Genomic DNA, 14,387 nt, shown 5'->3' on the forward strand with positions numbered 1-14,387 from the left:
AACGATAGAGCTTTACAAAATAATGACAAGAAGTCATATACTTAGTACCTGCCTTAAAGGAATGATGTATTTTTCGTTGATATGGGGATTAAGATTCTAACTTTTAGCAGGATAATAAGAAATCACATTTGAAATATCAAAATGCAAACAATTGAAGAGTTTGTTCGCAAAAATGATAAGTCCATTTTTGAAGATTTTTAAGTACGGTCTCTGTCATAAAGTACAAAATAATACCTTTTAAATGATATATTGGTCACTACATATAAAGGTACATTTTTGAAGTTATGGTCAAAAGAAGCAAAAATGTTCTTATTATTCTCTTTATTTTTCTTGACCTTTAATCGCAAATATCTCCATTTGGCAAATATGGACTTATCGGTTTTTGCGGACAAACTCTTCAATTCTAAGAGGAATTCAAAACTGATCTGACGAAAATCGGTTCTGAAATGGCTGAGATAATACAGTAACAAAAAGTAAAACAAAGTGGCCCTAATACAAGGTGGGTTCCACCTTTCATTGGGAACTCAATGTGTGTGGGGTTTTTTTTACTGAAAACATGTACCCCACTGATTTCAAAACAAATTTTTATCTAATGAATTTTAAATTTCTCTTATATTGTATATGCTCTTTCATATTTCATAAGAGGTTTTTCATTACCTAACAAAAAAGATGGGAACCTGAAGCCCCTTCTCAATCAAAATCCACCATCCCTTCGAACATGTGAAAAAGGAACTTACCATGACATTTCCTGAACGCTGTCTTCCAAATGCCTGCATTCTAGAACAAGGTAAAATTGACTAATATTGCGCTGTTTTACAGAAAATCTATCCATGGCCTGTCTTTCCGAATGTTGGAACACTAATACCAATGGAATATGTCAAGTAGATTTATCGTAGATTAGTTTTTAGGAATTTTGGCAATTTTATCAGGTCACCTGTTGTGTCTTTTTCCTGCAATTTTGTAGACACAGTCGGATGCACACCCACGATTCTACTACACAGACTGGCGTTTTCCACTGGTGCAGGTCAATACAATCCTCGCTCCACAACTACTCAGAGCCTAAGGCTCTGCAACTACTGATTGCATCGCGCCCCCTCGTGGTGGATCGCCGCACAATGTGACGACCTTTGGTGACGACCCTCATTCGTGTCGTAGTATGTACATGTATACATAATAAAGCCGTATGCCACGAAATAATATACAACAGCACAATGACATTTATATAATATTGTTTTGTGGCATGCGGCTTTAAAATATTAACAAGCATTGCCAGGATGTGCTGTTTGTCATTACGTTTAATTTCTTCCCCGTATGATATAAACACAGTGTATGATCACCCGCTGGCTCTTCGAAGCACTTATGGTCAAGCATACTTTCCAGTACATTTCGTTTTACACTGTACATGTACATGTATTTATTCTTTGATCCTTCCATCACACCTACCACTTTATGATCCTTTAAAGGGATGATAACATAGTCTTGGCTTAGATGGGACTTTAGGTTTCCAACTTGTTTTGTGAGATAGTGAGAAACCTCGAATGAGAGAGAATGTAATTCTTGGAGGGATTAAAAGTTTATTTGATGAAAATTAGTTTTGAAATGGCCAAGATATCCAAAACAAAGGAATCCTAATAAAAGATGGGACTCACCTTTTATCAGGATTGATTTGTTTTGCTCTGTTTTTTTATATCTCAGCCATTGCAAAACTTATTTCCATCAAATAAACTTTGAATTCCTCTTAGAATTGTTTGCTTTGTAACATTTCATAGGTTGTACCATCCCTTTAATGTCTAGCCTTCCCTGCCCCTTCCAGTATTTTATTCTTTGATCAGTAATCATGTCAGCATGCCTCCGGTGGCATTAGGTTTCTATGGTCAGTAACGCCCCTCCTCCTCCCCCCCCCCCCCCCCTCAAAAAAAGAAAAAAGAAAAAAAGAAACCAAACAAACAAAACACAAACAAACAAAAAACACACACATGCAAAAAAACAACAACAACAAAACAAGATGTTCAGCATTTTTAAATGTGTATCATTTTTCAGTAGACTTCAACGTCAGGAATGCCCTGCGAGTCTTTGAATCAAAATGAATGTCATTGTACACTTGTACCATAGTAAATGGTACATTATGTACCAGGTTAAGTCACAGAACTTTAATTTGAATAAAATTGACGAACCACATTCACTGCACAATTTTGCTCCATATTATGTGTTCACATGTATCAAATTTCTTCAGTGTTGTACATTGTATTTGATTTCTTTTTATATAAAAATATTGTAAACTCTTAGGTAATACAGTGTATTCACAAAGATGGTAGCTCAAAATCAAGAAGTCAATTTGAATGGAATTGAAGGTTGCCAAACTACTGGCAGATAGGGCTACTGTAAACAAAGACAGAAGCATCCAAGTCAACTTAAGTACAGTACATGTACTCCAATACTACAGTACACAGCCCGTATTTGTAACTCTTTTCTTTTAACACACGTCCAGTGCACTTCTGCTATTTGGGAGATTATAACTTGTGTGACCTACATTGTATTTTGATCTAACTGTTGTATACATGTACATGTTCTTTGGAATATCTTGTGCTGTATGTGAAATGATACCAGACCGTGTTGTGTCCATAGACTTATGCCATGGATATGAAAACAAACAAACTCCTACACAGATACACACTGCTCAGTTCACCTGAACACATCAAGGCACACTACCCAAGTACAATGTACGTATATCATTCTGAATCCACACCACCGCTACACTCACTCCAGCACACATACAACTGGGATGCCATACCATGCAGTTTTCACTCTCTTATCTAAAGCATACCTGTGCATTAGCAATCAATTCAAAGTCACCATCACCAGACCAACAACCTTCCTCATTGAAAAATACAGATTTAGTTCATAAGAAAGAAAGAGCAGTTATAGGAATATGTAGGAAAATTCTCAAGAAATACCACATTAGAAACTCCTACTGAAACAAGAGCTGAGAATTGACAAAATTCAGAATCTTTCCCATAAATTCAGAATGGTTGGAAGGTCTGCACCATATCGTAACTAACAGATTATTAACATACACATGAACACTAACAGACCTGCAATCATAAAACTACAGACAACTGTGAATTTCAGATCGTATAATATACTATAATTTATTTACAAGAATCTTGCATGAACCACCACTGAATCCAGTGAAGTGGTAACAATATTCAATTACAAGGCTCCAGGCCAACACTAACTTTGCACACGGGTATTACAGACACTGCCGCTTTTTTTTTTTCTTTTTCTTTTCTTGCAAGAATTACAAGCACTTTAACAGGTAATGGGTTTAGTGAGCATTTGAGCAGTCAACTAATTGGTTAATTGTTTGGGGACTCTCAAATTTAATTGCCATTTAATGGGGAGTTGCCATTTATTGTAAAATACTGAGGACCCAGACCCCCCCCCCCCTGCAATGGGACTTTCTGACACCTCACTACCCACAGTACTGAGACATTATTATTGCTTATCCCCACTTAATTTATCACGTTGTCTTCATTTTGTGTCCTTTGTAACTGCATCTGCATGTACAACATGAGGAAAGCCAAAAACAGTACAAAACCAAACAAAAACCTAATGCAGTGCTAATCATATGCAGTGCTAGATGATTTCAAACATCACAAACTGATCACTACCAACATGTTACTTTCAAAATTTTACAAAAATATACCAACATTTTTCACAAACACAAACACTTAAAACAAAGCATCATTTACAATTTTGTAAACAGAGGCCTGGTCACGATTTCTCAACAGCCTTTATCTGTCCTTTCAGCATCCGCACCTCGATCAACAAATCTTTCAGATACTTGATCTCCCTCTCCAGACCTTCAGTCTTATCTTTGAGCTTCCTGTTTGTGTCCTCCAACTGAGAAAGCTCGGTCATCAAGGTGTCGGTCTCCTCTCGCTTCTTCACGCGGTACCTTGTCGCGGCCTGCTTGTTTTGGTCGCGCTTCCTTGATTTCCGGTCTATTGGTGATGCATTCTTAAGCTTCTGCTTTGTCCTTGTTCTCCTGATTGGCGTTTTGGGTGGTGGAGAAAGTGGATATGAGTTGTCTTCAGACTGAACAGATGATGGGGACGCAAGGGACTGAGGAGAAATGGGAGGGTCTGAAATCTCTTGCTCCTGCTCAGTTTGGTCCGGTTGTAGGGGTAGCGTGATGGTGATGACCTGCCCATCTAAAATGGACGAGAAATCCATGCAGCCCATGGAGTCCAGCAGTGCGAGGGCCTGGGCTTCCAGGTCCCCGCCTGCTGGACCTTCGGGTACTGTAGCCATGGGGGACGGAGGTTGCGATGACAGCGGGGAGCTAGATGCAGACACGGTGTCAAAGGTCGGTGACTGGGCCGGAGATACTGGTGGAAGAGAGATGGCGTCTTCCTCTACCAGAGAAGGCTCTGCTGGAGGGGTGTTGGCCTCAACAAGGAGCTCCTTGAGCAGAGCCTCGGCCTCAGCTGGGACAGACTTCAGGATCGGAGCTTCAGGGATGGTCATGAGGTCAGCCATGGGGATGTCTTCTTCGTCGCCCAGCCATGCACTCAGCGGGACCTTCTCTGACATCCAGTCAGGCAGAGGGTCATCGCCTGGAATAGGAAAGAGGGAGAATGCAAATCACAATCTTAAACGAACACAAATTTAATGTGCTACATTTATCATTTTCTTTTCACTTGTGTCTGCACTTACTGAAGTTTCCCTTTGAATATCTTAGCTGTGACCAAACAAAATTCACTCCAAAAATAAGTCTGTTTGACAACTTCTTTCACACCTTGTTTCTCATCATTCACTCCATGCCCCCCCCCCCCCCCCAAAAAAAAGGAAGAAAAACAAAACAAAACAAACAAAAGATATCCAATTCCTACATGGAAGACATTTTTATGTACCTGATTCTGCTCCTGGCGACAACTGATCAGCAAAAGGGTCCAAGCCTGTTTCCAGCTTTCCCCCCTTTGGGGGTGAGGAGTAGAAGTCTGTATCCAGTCCCCCATCCTCATGTAGCTGCCCCCACAGAGAGTCTTCGTCGCTGAACAGCGACAGAACTGGCATGTCCTCTGTGAAGCTCATTTTGCTGGTTTACGTATGCCAAGTCTTGAGAAATGCCTGCTTGTACTCTGTGTATGATGATCGTGTCGACTGGTTGGATTCGTCCAGTTCCAGCATAGAATGCGGAGAAGCCATTTTGGGATCTGCAACAAAAAGATCATTGCAATGTGTATTATTGGTTGATCTACATGTGTCTGAGTAAAACTCTTCAAATTGCTTAGACAATCTTAATTTACTATCTTTGTGTGTAAACTTTGTGGTGTGCCAAGAAATAAAGGTTTACAAATTAAACAGATCCAGTAAGTTTCCAAAAACATCATAAAAATGTTTTCTTTGCCTTTTGGTCATCACCATGGTCATGACTGTAACCAAGGCTCAAGTTTGCATGGGTAGCTCTACAAAAATTTTCTCCTTGGCAAGAGAACAAACTTTGCAACCAACATACCACCATGCACATAAGGTAAGAATCTTTAAATATGAATAAAAAACCTAACAAAGTTGGTTACTGCCATGTCATAAATTAATTTGTTCCGTATCATTTGATAACTAGGTTCTTGAAATTGTTAATTGCCTTTTAACAAACATAAATGCCGATTTATGATCACACAGACCCTTTTGAAGAACAAAGAAGATTGCTGTGCAAAATAATCCCACAGGAATCTGGAAAATATTGCTGAAACAAAGACAAGTGGCAGTGCTGCCCGACACTAACAGAAGAGATCCTTCGACATCAGTTCATTCATATATTCTAACGTTACATGTATGTTCTTGCTATAATTACTTCTGTGACAGACATCTAACAAGTTGTTGTTATATGTTAGATGGTCTAAATCAAAATTAAATATTTGAACATTTTGGTTCGAAAATAGACATTCTATTTCACACAAAAGGTAGTCTTGCCCAGTAGAAAACTATGGCGTATGGGCGGATGGGGTAAACATCTGTGCCGGTGCGGTGGTCATTCATTCTGAGTTTCAATTTTATTGGGATCATGGGACCACGAGCAAAATAATCGCATCAGTAATACATAACAGAATGTACAGAAGAACTTACGCCATGTTGAAAATAGCAATTCTTGACGAACTGCTGCCGAGGGGGTGCCCGATTTTCTCTTTCACACAGCCATCTTGAGCGATCTTTCGCTGTACTTCTCTGTGTCTTGTCATGAGGAAATATGGCGCAATGTGGCATGTGTGGATAATAATAAGAAAGGGCGAGGGCCGAATTACAGAAAATGTTGAAAATATTAATCCGCAATAGTACACATAGCATCAAGTTTCAAATTATATTTCCATTCAATCTTATCCCCAATCATTCTTTCAAACACGATTTTTCTTCTAATTTCATTTTGTCTTGTAAATTGGTAAACAATCTGGATTTACTAAATAAATCAAATAAAACTATATTTTTACGCGTACGAACACTAGAACACTTGTATGGGCAATATTGCATCAGCTTTTTCAGCTCGCCCATACCAAAGCGCTCATGCGGAGCTCCGAGAGAAAAGCTTTGAGGCTCATTGGTCCAAAGACATCGACGTCAACGAGGGCATGGAGCGTCGTCATCTACCGAAAATAGTGAACTTCTCGTGATGACAGGCACCGGTTACGGGCGGTTCGCCTGAAGGTGACTTTGACATCCAGATCCAGTCATGACTGTCAGTTCTCGGGTCCTGGGGAAATTAGTGTGTAAAGTAGTAAGCGCACAGGTTTTGTTATGATGAGAGTAGTCAGCCTATCTATTATCCTACTCTAGTATACAGTATATGACTATTTTTTTAGCGGGATCCAGGAGATATTGATTCGTGTTGCAGAATACATTGTAATATTTGGAAAATCCAATGCCGGTGAACCACAGAACTCTTTAAAGTTCTGTGCGGTGAACGCGACAGAACGACCTTCTGCCCCTAAACGCCGGGATTGCCGCCAGCAGGCCTATATGTCGTTTTCACCGGCATTATATAGATTTTCCAAATATATTTCTGCTACACGAATCAATATCTCCTGGATCCCGCAATTAATAGACATACACATGTACATTGTACTGGCTACTCACATCATAATCTACTACTGAATATGTATGAGCGATTCACGCATGTACTCTCTGTTATCGTGATAATATAGGCAGTATATATCATGAATAAAAGAGATGTGAATATTTTTTTATCCCGGTATGACTGATAAGAGATGTTTCCTGCATTTTATTTTATGGGGAGAGAGATGTTTTTTAGATGGACAGAGAGATTCAGGTATACAAAGGCCCTCTTGTGGGTGAGACTAAAATAGATGTTAAATTCCTGGATGAATTCATGATGCATAAAACTTACATTTCTCAAAGAGGAAATAAAAACATACATTTGCTTGATAAATATGGTTGAGAAAGAAAGCAGGCCATATCCAAAATTAAGAATCGAAAAGAGAGATGAATTATATGAAGTAGGCCTACATTCATTTGTCATGGTCATTTGTAACTGAAAGCATATGCTATAAAGACATGCCTCTGCTGCATTTCGAGTTGGAACGTATAGATGGCAATTATGACCTGCATTTATGTATGTATGCATATGTATATGTATGTATGTATGTATGTATATATATATATACATATATATATATTCTCTTCTTATTCATCAATTCATTATTTTTTTCGTGTGTGTGTGTGTGTGTGTGTGTGATAGGTAACTGCAGTTATTCAGTCATACAGTGGATTCACATGAATGAAATCAACACCAATGGCAGTTTTTTTTTTTTATCATTGGTACAGGAGGCAAATAATTAACACATCTCCCATTTCATCTTCTTTTTCTTTTTTTAATCTTCTACTCTTCCTGTCTTTACTACCCTGTAGTGGGCACATAGTGCCTTTCTACAAACATAACAATTCAGTAATTCATCACTGCCTTATTTGTGATAATTTCATGTTATGGCATTTCCCTTTGTGTGTGTGTGTGTGTGTGTGTGTGTGTGTGTGTGTGTGTGTGTGTGTGTGTGCATGCACTTGATTAAGAAAAGAACAATTTAATATTTTCTAAATGCACTGGATATAATACCTCAGTGAGATCCCGAGAGACAGCCCATTCTTTGTGATACAATTGTCACATTCCTCTGTGTTCAACAACTGAAATCTATAGGTGGAGCACACACGAGCACACACTCACACACACACACACACACACACACCACAATCTCACCAAATGATAGATTTATGCCAATACATTGTACTAAGTGTATACACACATCAACTCCAAAGATATCATAATATCTGCCATGTCATAGATCATTTGCACATAATGTGAGTGGTGTACATTTATGAGCATGCTTCAACAGTGAAATGCTCTATAATTTGATTTCCTAAGAGTGGAAAGAAAAATACAAGAGTCAAATATGAATCAATTTTTGGTAAAGAATGTATATCTTTATTTATAACATGCATATGATGTCTTTTCTGTACTTTACGCAAATCGTTTGCTGGAAAAACATACTATTCATGACACAAAAAAATCCTATTGATATATCTTACAACTTAGTATGTTTGTATCACATCATAACATCTACAATGATAAAATTGAGAGAGAGAAAAAATAATGGATTACATATAACAGATCTCGTATGGAACTAGTAACTTAACTATCATTTAAAATCACATGAAAAGTTGGTCATAAAAATATCTTTGAGGCGACATACCTCATGTAATGCATACTAATTACAATGATATAAGAGTTTTTGAAAAATACTGAGAAAATAAATCTAAGATAATCAACTAAATACATTCAAACTTCCACCAGAAGAGAAAGAGAGTTACACACATATTGTGGAATATCCACAACATCTAGTTGACAAGAATACTGAATATGGCTTAAGGAGTAAGGGATCAATACTTATCATCATAGATGCATAACAGGGTCAGAAGTAGAGCATGGTAAAACCACACAAAACTGCACACCTTTTTGGAAGTGAGGTGTTTCCATGGGAACCACTCAGAATGTCACATCACTAAATGGTGTACATTGACCTTTCCATTACTAATATCTCAAACTACCCCACCTCCCCCCAACAAAGAAAAAAAAAAACAGAAAAAAAAATGTTAGTCTTGGTTCCAGGCTGAGATGAAGCAGGTACATTCACATCCATTGGATATTTCCAGTTTCCTTATGGCACATGGATGAACCCTAAGGATACAACACAATATGCAGCCTGAAACCAAGACTATTTTGACCTCTGAATGTTAACAAAGGTCACATGTAGCTGGAGATCAGGGTCACTCAGTTGTTCAAACTTTGAAATCAATTGCAAGTTTATGAATCCAACGACTCTGATGCTGGTCGATGAATTTACACAAATCACAGAAATGCCTATCAATGAAAATGCAAGCTACACAAGGAGAAGGCTCAATTCTAGCTCCAAGATTACTCCTCTGTGGAAGAGTCTGTGTGTCAAAATTGCAACATGCCTACATGTCAACATACTTGTAGTACATCCTCAACAACCACAACCAGAAACATTCACAAGAGATCATCTCCTCAGTAACCCTGCCTACATGAGTGAAATCGAAGCAAAGCCAAATACATGGAGTTCACAATTCACCTGCTCTTCTCATATCACTACATTTTGTTTGCAGTTTCTTGTTGCACAGCAAGGGTTTGTCAAAGGATTAAAAAGGACACATAGACACAATTACGCCTTTCTGGTACTGTATCCAGTAAGAAATACATGTACAATCCTCAAACACATCTCAGGTACAAGGTCAAAGTAGTTAGCTTGGTCATGTAACAGCACATGATTTCACAACATGGAGGTTTCAATTGGAATCAACTACACAGAAAACTTTGCCGTCTCTGATTATGACACATTTTCGGCCTGGTGTTCTAGAAAACAGAGATCGCTGAAGTCGTGCTTGCACAGAAATAGGAGTTCAAATATTGCAATCACACTCTGGGCAGGGGTATCACATTTTGATTCTAACATAAAAAAACAAACAAACAAGCAAATTGGAACAAATACATGGCATACGCAGAGGTAACATAAAAACTGGCAAAATATTTCACCTATACTGCAAACCAATCTGTCTTCAACTGATATTTTAGGCAAAACACTCCCCTCTCCCTAGAAAATGCTCCAGATCTCTGTATTTCAGAACAGTACAGCCAGTGACAGTAAAACATAACAAGTCTGACAATATATTATGTACACATGGACATTTGTAATGCCACAGGATTACAGTCTCCAAAGGTATATCCTTAAAATATTCTGGGTACATTATCATAGTGCACATGCTAACAGTAAAAATATTACATCACCAAAGCTGGAGCATTCATTATGTAGGAACATCTTGTGCTCAATCTGAGATGATCAATGTTACAGTGTATAGACCTACAGTTTGCATGTAAGAAGGAAAACTTAAAATCACATACCACTAGAGGCAGGTTTCACTCCGATTGACATGAGCGTTTAATTTGCTGCAGAATTTTAGGAAAAAGGGGTGCTTGTGTAAGAATCACATGCATCAAAAATTGGTTTATGCAAGTGGAATGCAGTATCCATAATGGGGTGTAATGTAACACATATAAAAGGTACAAAATCAAGCAAATGTTGACTGTGCACCAGAACTCCTTTAGTGGCCTGATTTTACCTCAATAAAAGAGTCAAAGTTCCATAAAAGCCTCGCATCAACTCTTAACCCATTGAGGACGGGCTGATTTTACTACAACACACATTTCCCGTAAACACTTGCCCCAAGTATGCTTGAGACTCGTTTTCAATGGGTGAACACATTTCCCAGATATTGGCTACACCTTTCTTTTGACTGACAAAGGGAAAAAGTACTTTGCACAATGGGCCTTGTCATGTTCACTAAAATGTAATTATGACCCTTCTCTCTATCAAAAAACACTTAATTACAACATAACTTTTTCAGAAGAAAGCTAATAAAAGTATAATGATGGAGCTGTGATCGCTGAATTTACCTAATGATGGAGAATGTACAAATATAAAAAAATGGGGAAAGGTAGTTATGATGTTAATAATATGACAGCCATACTATATCGTTGAAAAAAAGGACTGTTTAAAAATATATTATTTATCTCTGGAAACTCCTTGGAATATTTCAAACTTAGAGTCTGCTTCATTGCATATTGGAATAGTGAAATAAAATTTAAATAAAATAAAAAAAGAAGAAAAAATAAATGCATCCAAAGCTTATCCATGCTTTCAATGGCAATTATGAAATGTTGAATCAAACCACAGTACCTAAAATACACTTTATATTGACATCTATAGTTCTAACTGAATACCAACAAAGCCTTTAATCTATGTAAACTTGTAAGCACAGCGTTAACCCTCCATGCCTACACAAACACGGTACAAAATTGGCATCAAAACAATGAAATATCTATTGCATTTCTCCTTATTTTAATCATCACCAAGTTTCAATATGTTTTGCACAATTTTGAATGAATTTAAAACAAATGAAATATCCTAACATACTAGCTGCAAAGGAAGTTCTTTTGAAAACCATAAGTTAACCTATAAAATCAGTACTGATGTTAGTCAAAGTTTAAAATGCTTTTTTTCTCCTCCTTATGAAATAACAAAACATTAATCTTCACAAATGTCTGGATATTTACAAGATGCATTAACAATAAAAGTAATTACCGAGTAACACATAATACCTAGAGAGAATTGAAAATATATCTTTCCTTAGCTCACCCTAAGCTGATTGAAGCTTTGCATTACTAGGGTAAAAAGTGTTGATTGCCATATCAAAGACAATTTATGTGTAGTAAACTTCCACAATGGATACAAAACACCTGTTTGTAGTTATTTGAACTGAAATGATTATTGTGTGACATCACAAATCAAACTGTATAAAAAGTGCAACAAGCACACAATTCTTGTCGAGCTTTGGAAGTAGAAATCAAAATGTGACTTTGTGAGGGAGAGTACCACACAGTTTTAAAAAATGACAAGTGTGCATGACAGGACACTTTCATGTGTACAGAAAGACAGGAAGCTTTCCTTCAATAAATATTTAAAAAACAAAAGCAAACAAACAAAAATGACTTTGAAGACTTCTGGACTGGAAGAAATTTGCTCATTTTTACCATTTTGCCATCATTAAAAAAAAAAAAAATGTTGTCTTGCCAATCTTCATAACTGTACTTCTTCATAATAATTGTATATGGCATCAGACTACCAGTAATACTTGTGGAATTGTCTACATATGACAGGGCTCAGTTTAAAAGAAAAAAACCAAGAAAGATGTTCCGTTATCTTGCTTTATTGACACATCATGGCATTGTCTAGAAGAGGTGGAATGGATATGATATGGTGCATGCTTCAACCATCATACACACTGTGTTGGTGATTTGTAATCTACCAGCATGTAAGAAGTTTTCTTTCTTTCTTTACAATCTGGATAGTAGTTCATCATATATGGAGTGCAACATTAAAACAAAAATAAAATTACTGCAGTAACCCATCTTCCCTTCCTCTGCATACACGACAAACAGGAAATCAAACGCACATACTAATCTTCCTCTTACATGATTTCATCTACTGCAACAAATTTTTGGCTTGTGAATTGTTTGTATCTCAACACTTTGTTGGGCTACATTGTAGTCACTGTTACAGGCCAAATTGTGGGGCGATTTCTTATTTGCACAACTTGGCTGCGCATGTTGGCGTTCTCAATCTGCGATGTGTCGTCTAACAAGGAGCAAAACTGATCAAACTTTGCATGGGAGTGAAGTTTACTTGTCCCACATGCATGACATACTTTCCCCAAATCCTGTGGACTGAAACAATTGGCCAGTTATCATCCACCCCAGCGGGGACACCTCTTATCACAATGCATAGTCAGGGATTCTTCTGCAAAATGAAAACTGGAAGTTTTCGGCATTGAAGAACATCTTCAGATTGGAGAGCATTACCGAGGGTAACCTGAAAACTACGATTAGAAAATCCTTTCAAAATAGTGTGATTATTTGAACTTATTTGTGTCATTCACTGACAAAAGACTGGCACATAAGGGAAGTGGTTTGCTCTGTCTACTTTATCAAACTTTTATTTCACCTTCTTATTTTCATTATCTTAATAATATCCAAACACTTCATATTCATCCAGAAACAATTCTGTGTTACTTAGAATAGTGATACAATTTTGATGCTCTGGTGTTCTGATGTTTCTTTGTTCTTGTTTTGTTTTATTTTGTTTTGTATGTATGTGTTTTGCTCAGAGTAGTGCACTACAGTTGTATGGTCACACATATTTCACTCATTTGCTCCAGTAAAATAATATCATTATAAGACGAACTTGCATTCATATACTCAAAGATTGATGACTTAATTTCAGACTTTCTCCTACCATTATCAAGAAATGAGTTGTTGCTTTTTCCTAGAGGTGAGTAAATTGGACAGCTGCGAATAAGACACATTAACAATGATTATCATATTGGAAACTTACAAGAAACTTAATTGTCAAATCACAACATAAGCCTACAATAAATACAGATGTGCTTTTGAATATTGATTACGATGACATACACATAAATAAACATGGAAATAGAACATTCTATCCTGAACTACACAGTCATAGCAACTGGAGGAGATCTATCATGCCAGTAAAATGATGAAAGGATATAAAACTCAACAAATATCTCTTCAAGGTAACAGGATTACACAAGTATACTACTTGCCTGATGCAAAAAAAAAAAAAAAAAAAGAAAAAAAAAAACACCATACAAACAGCTCCAACATGGTTCCGCCTCATTAAGAGTTTTGGTTTAGTCATGACATGCAACAATACTTGCATACATCACAACAACTGCTATGCTCCACGTTGATAGGCCATCGCAGGACTTGGTGCTACTAAAATTGTAATCATTGTCACTTGAAACTGTTTTAACAATGCCACAAGACAAAGGGACTCCGGCCAGGTCATCTGTGGGACCTGTGAATGATTGAAACTGAAATTCTGACCCAACAGAAAACAGTGAACCTGACGTTGCAATACAGACACAATTGTATGCTAGCAATAGATGTTCTCTGTGTACATCTATAACTGGAATTGAGCACTTTTCCTCATAATAGAGAAAATGAAACACAACATCAGTTCCTCCTCAAGCATTCCCCTCCCAGTCAAATATTTTGGAGATATATATCATATTTCCCTCTCCATGTTCAGTAATGTGGTGGAATCAAAGTATGCATACAAATAATATATACTCCTATTTTTGCATTCTTTTTTAAAGTCAGATGGAAGAGGCATAAAGAAGACTACAATCAAGTTTCTACTCGTTCAGATTTGTTCAAACAG

At 37.3% G+C, this 14,387-nt stretch overlaps 1 protein-coding gene across 1 annotated transcript; it reads right to left on the reverse strand.

Moving 5' to 3' along the window:
* Nucleotides 1-3,638: 3,638 nt before the first annotated feature.
* On the reverse strand, nt 3,639-4,930 carry LOC139734723 (uncharacterized). The gene is made up of 2 exons (XM_071645516.1): nt 4,917-4,930; nt 3,639-4,619 (listed from the first exon to the last, which is right to left on the reverse strand). The coding sequence occupies exon 2, from the start codon at nt 4,594-4,596 to the stop codon at nt 3,775-3,777; it is 822 nt and encodes a 273-aa protein (XP_071501617.1). The 5' UTR covers nt 4,597-4,619; nt 4,917-4,930; the 3' UTR covers nt 3,639-3,774.
* Between the last annotated feature and the right edge of the window lie 9,457 nt (nt 4,931-14,387).

The sequence above is a fragment of the Diadema antillarum genome, unplaced genomic scaffold, assembly GCF_040938485.1.
Source record: "Diadema antillarum isolate AM-2024a unplaced genomic scaffold, OU_Dant_1.0 seq00000546_RagTag, whole genome shotgun sequence".
In the NCBI taxonomy this organism is placed as follows: domain Eukaryota; kingdom Metazoa; phylum Echinodermata; class Echinoidea; order Diadematoida; family Diadematidae; genus Diadema; species Diadema antillarum.

What these genes read in the sequence shown, in the direction of transcription:
- LOC139734723 (XM_071645516.1), bottom strand. Translation starts at nt 4,596, where the DNA reads ATGTCAGAGAAGGTCCCGCTGAGTGCATGGCTGGGCGACGAAGAAGAC.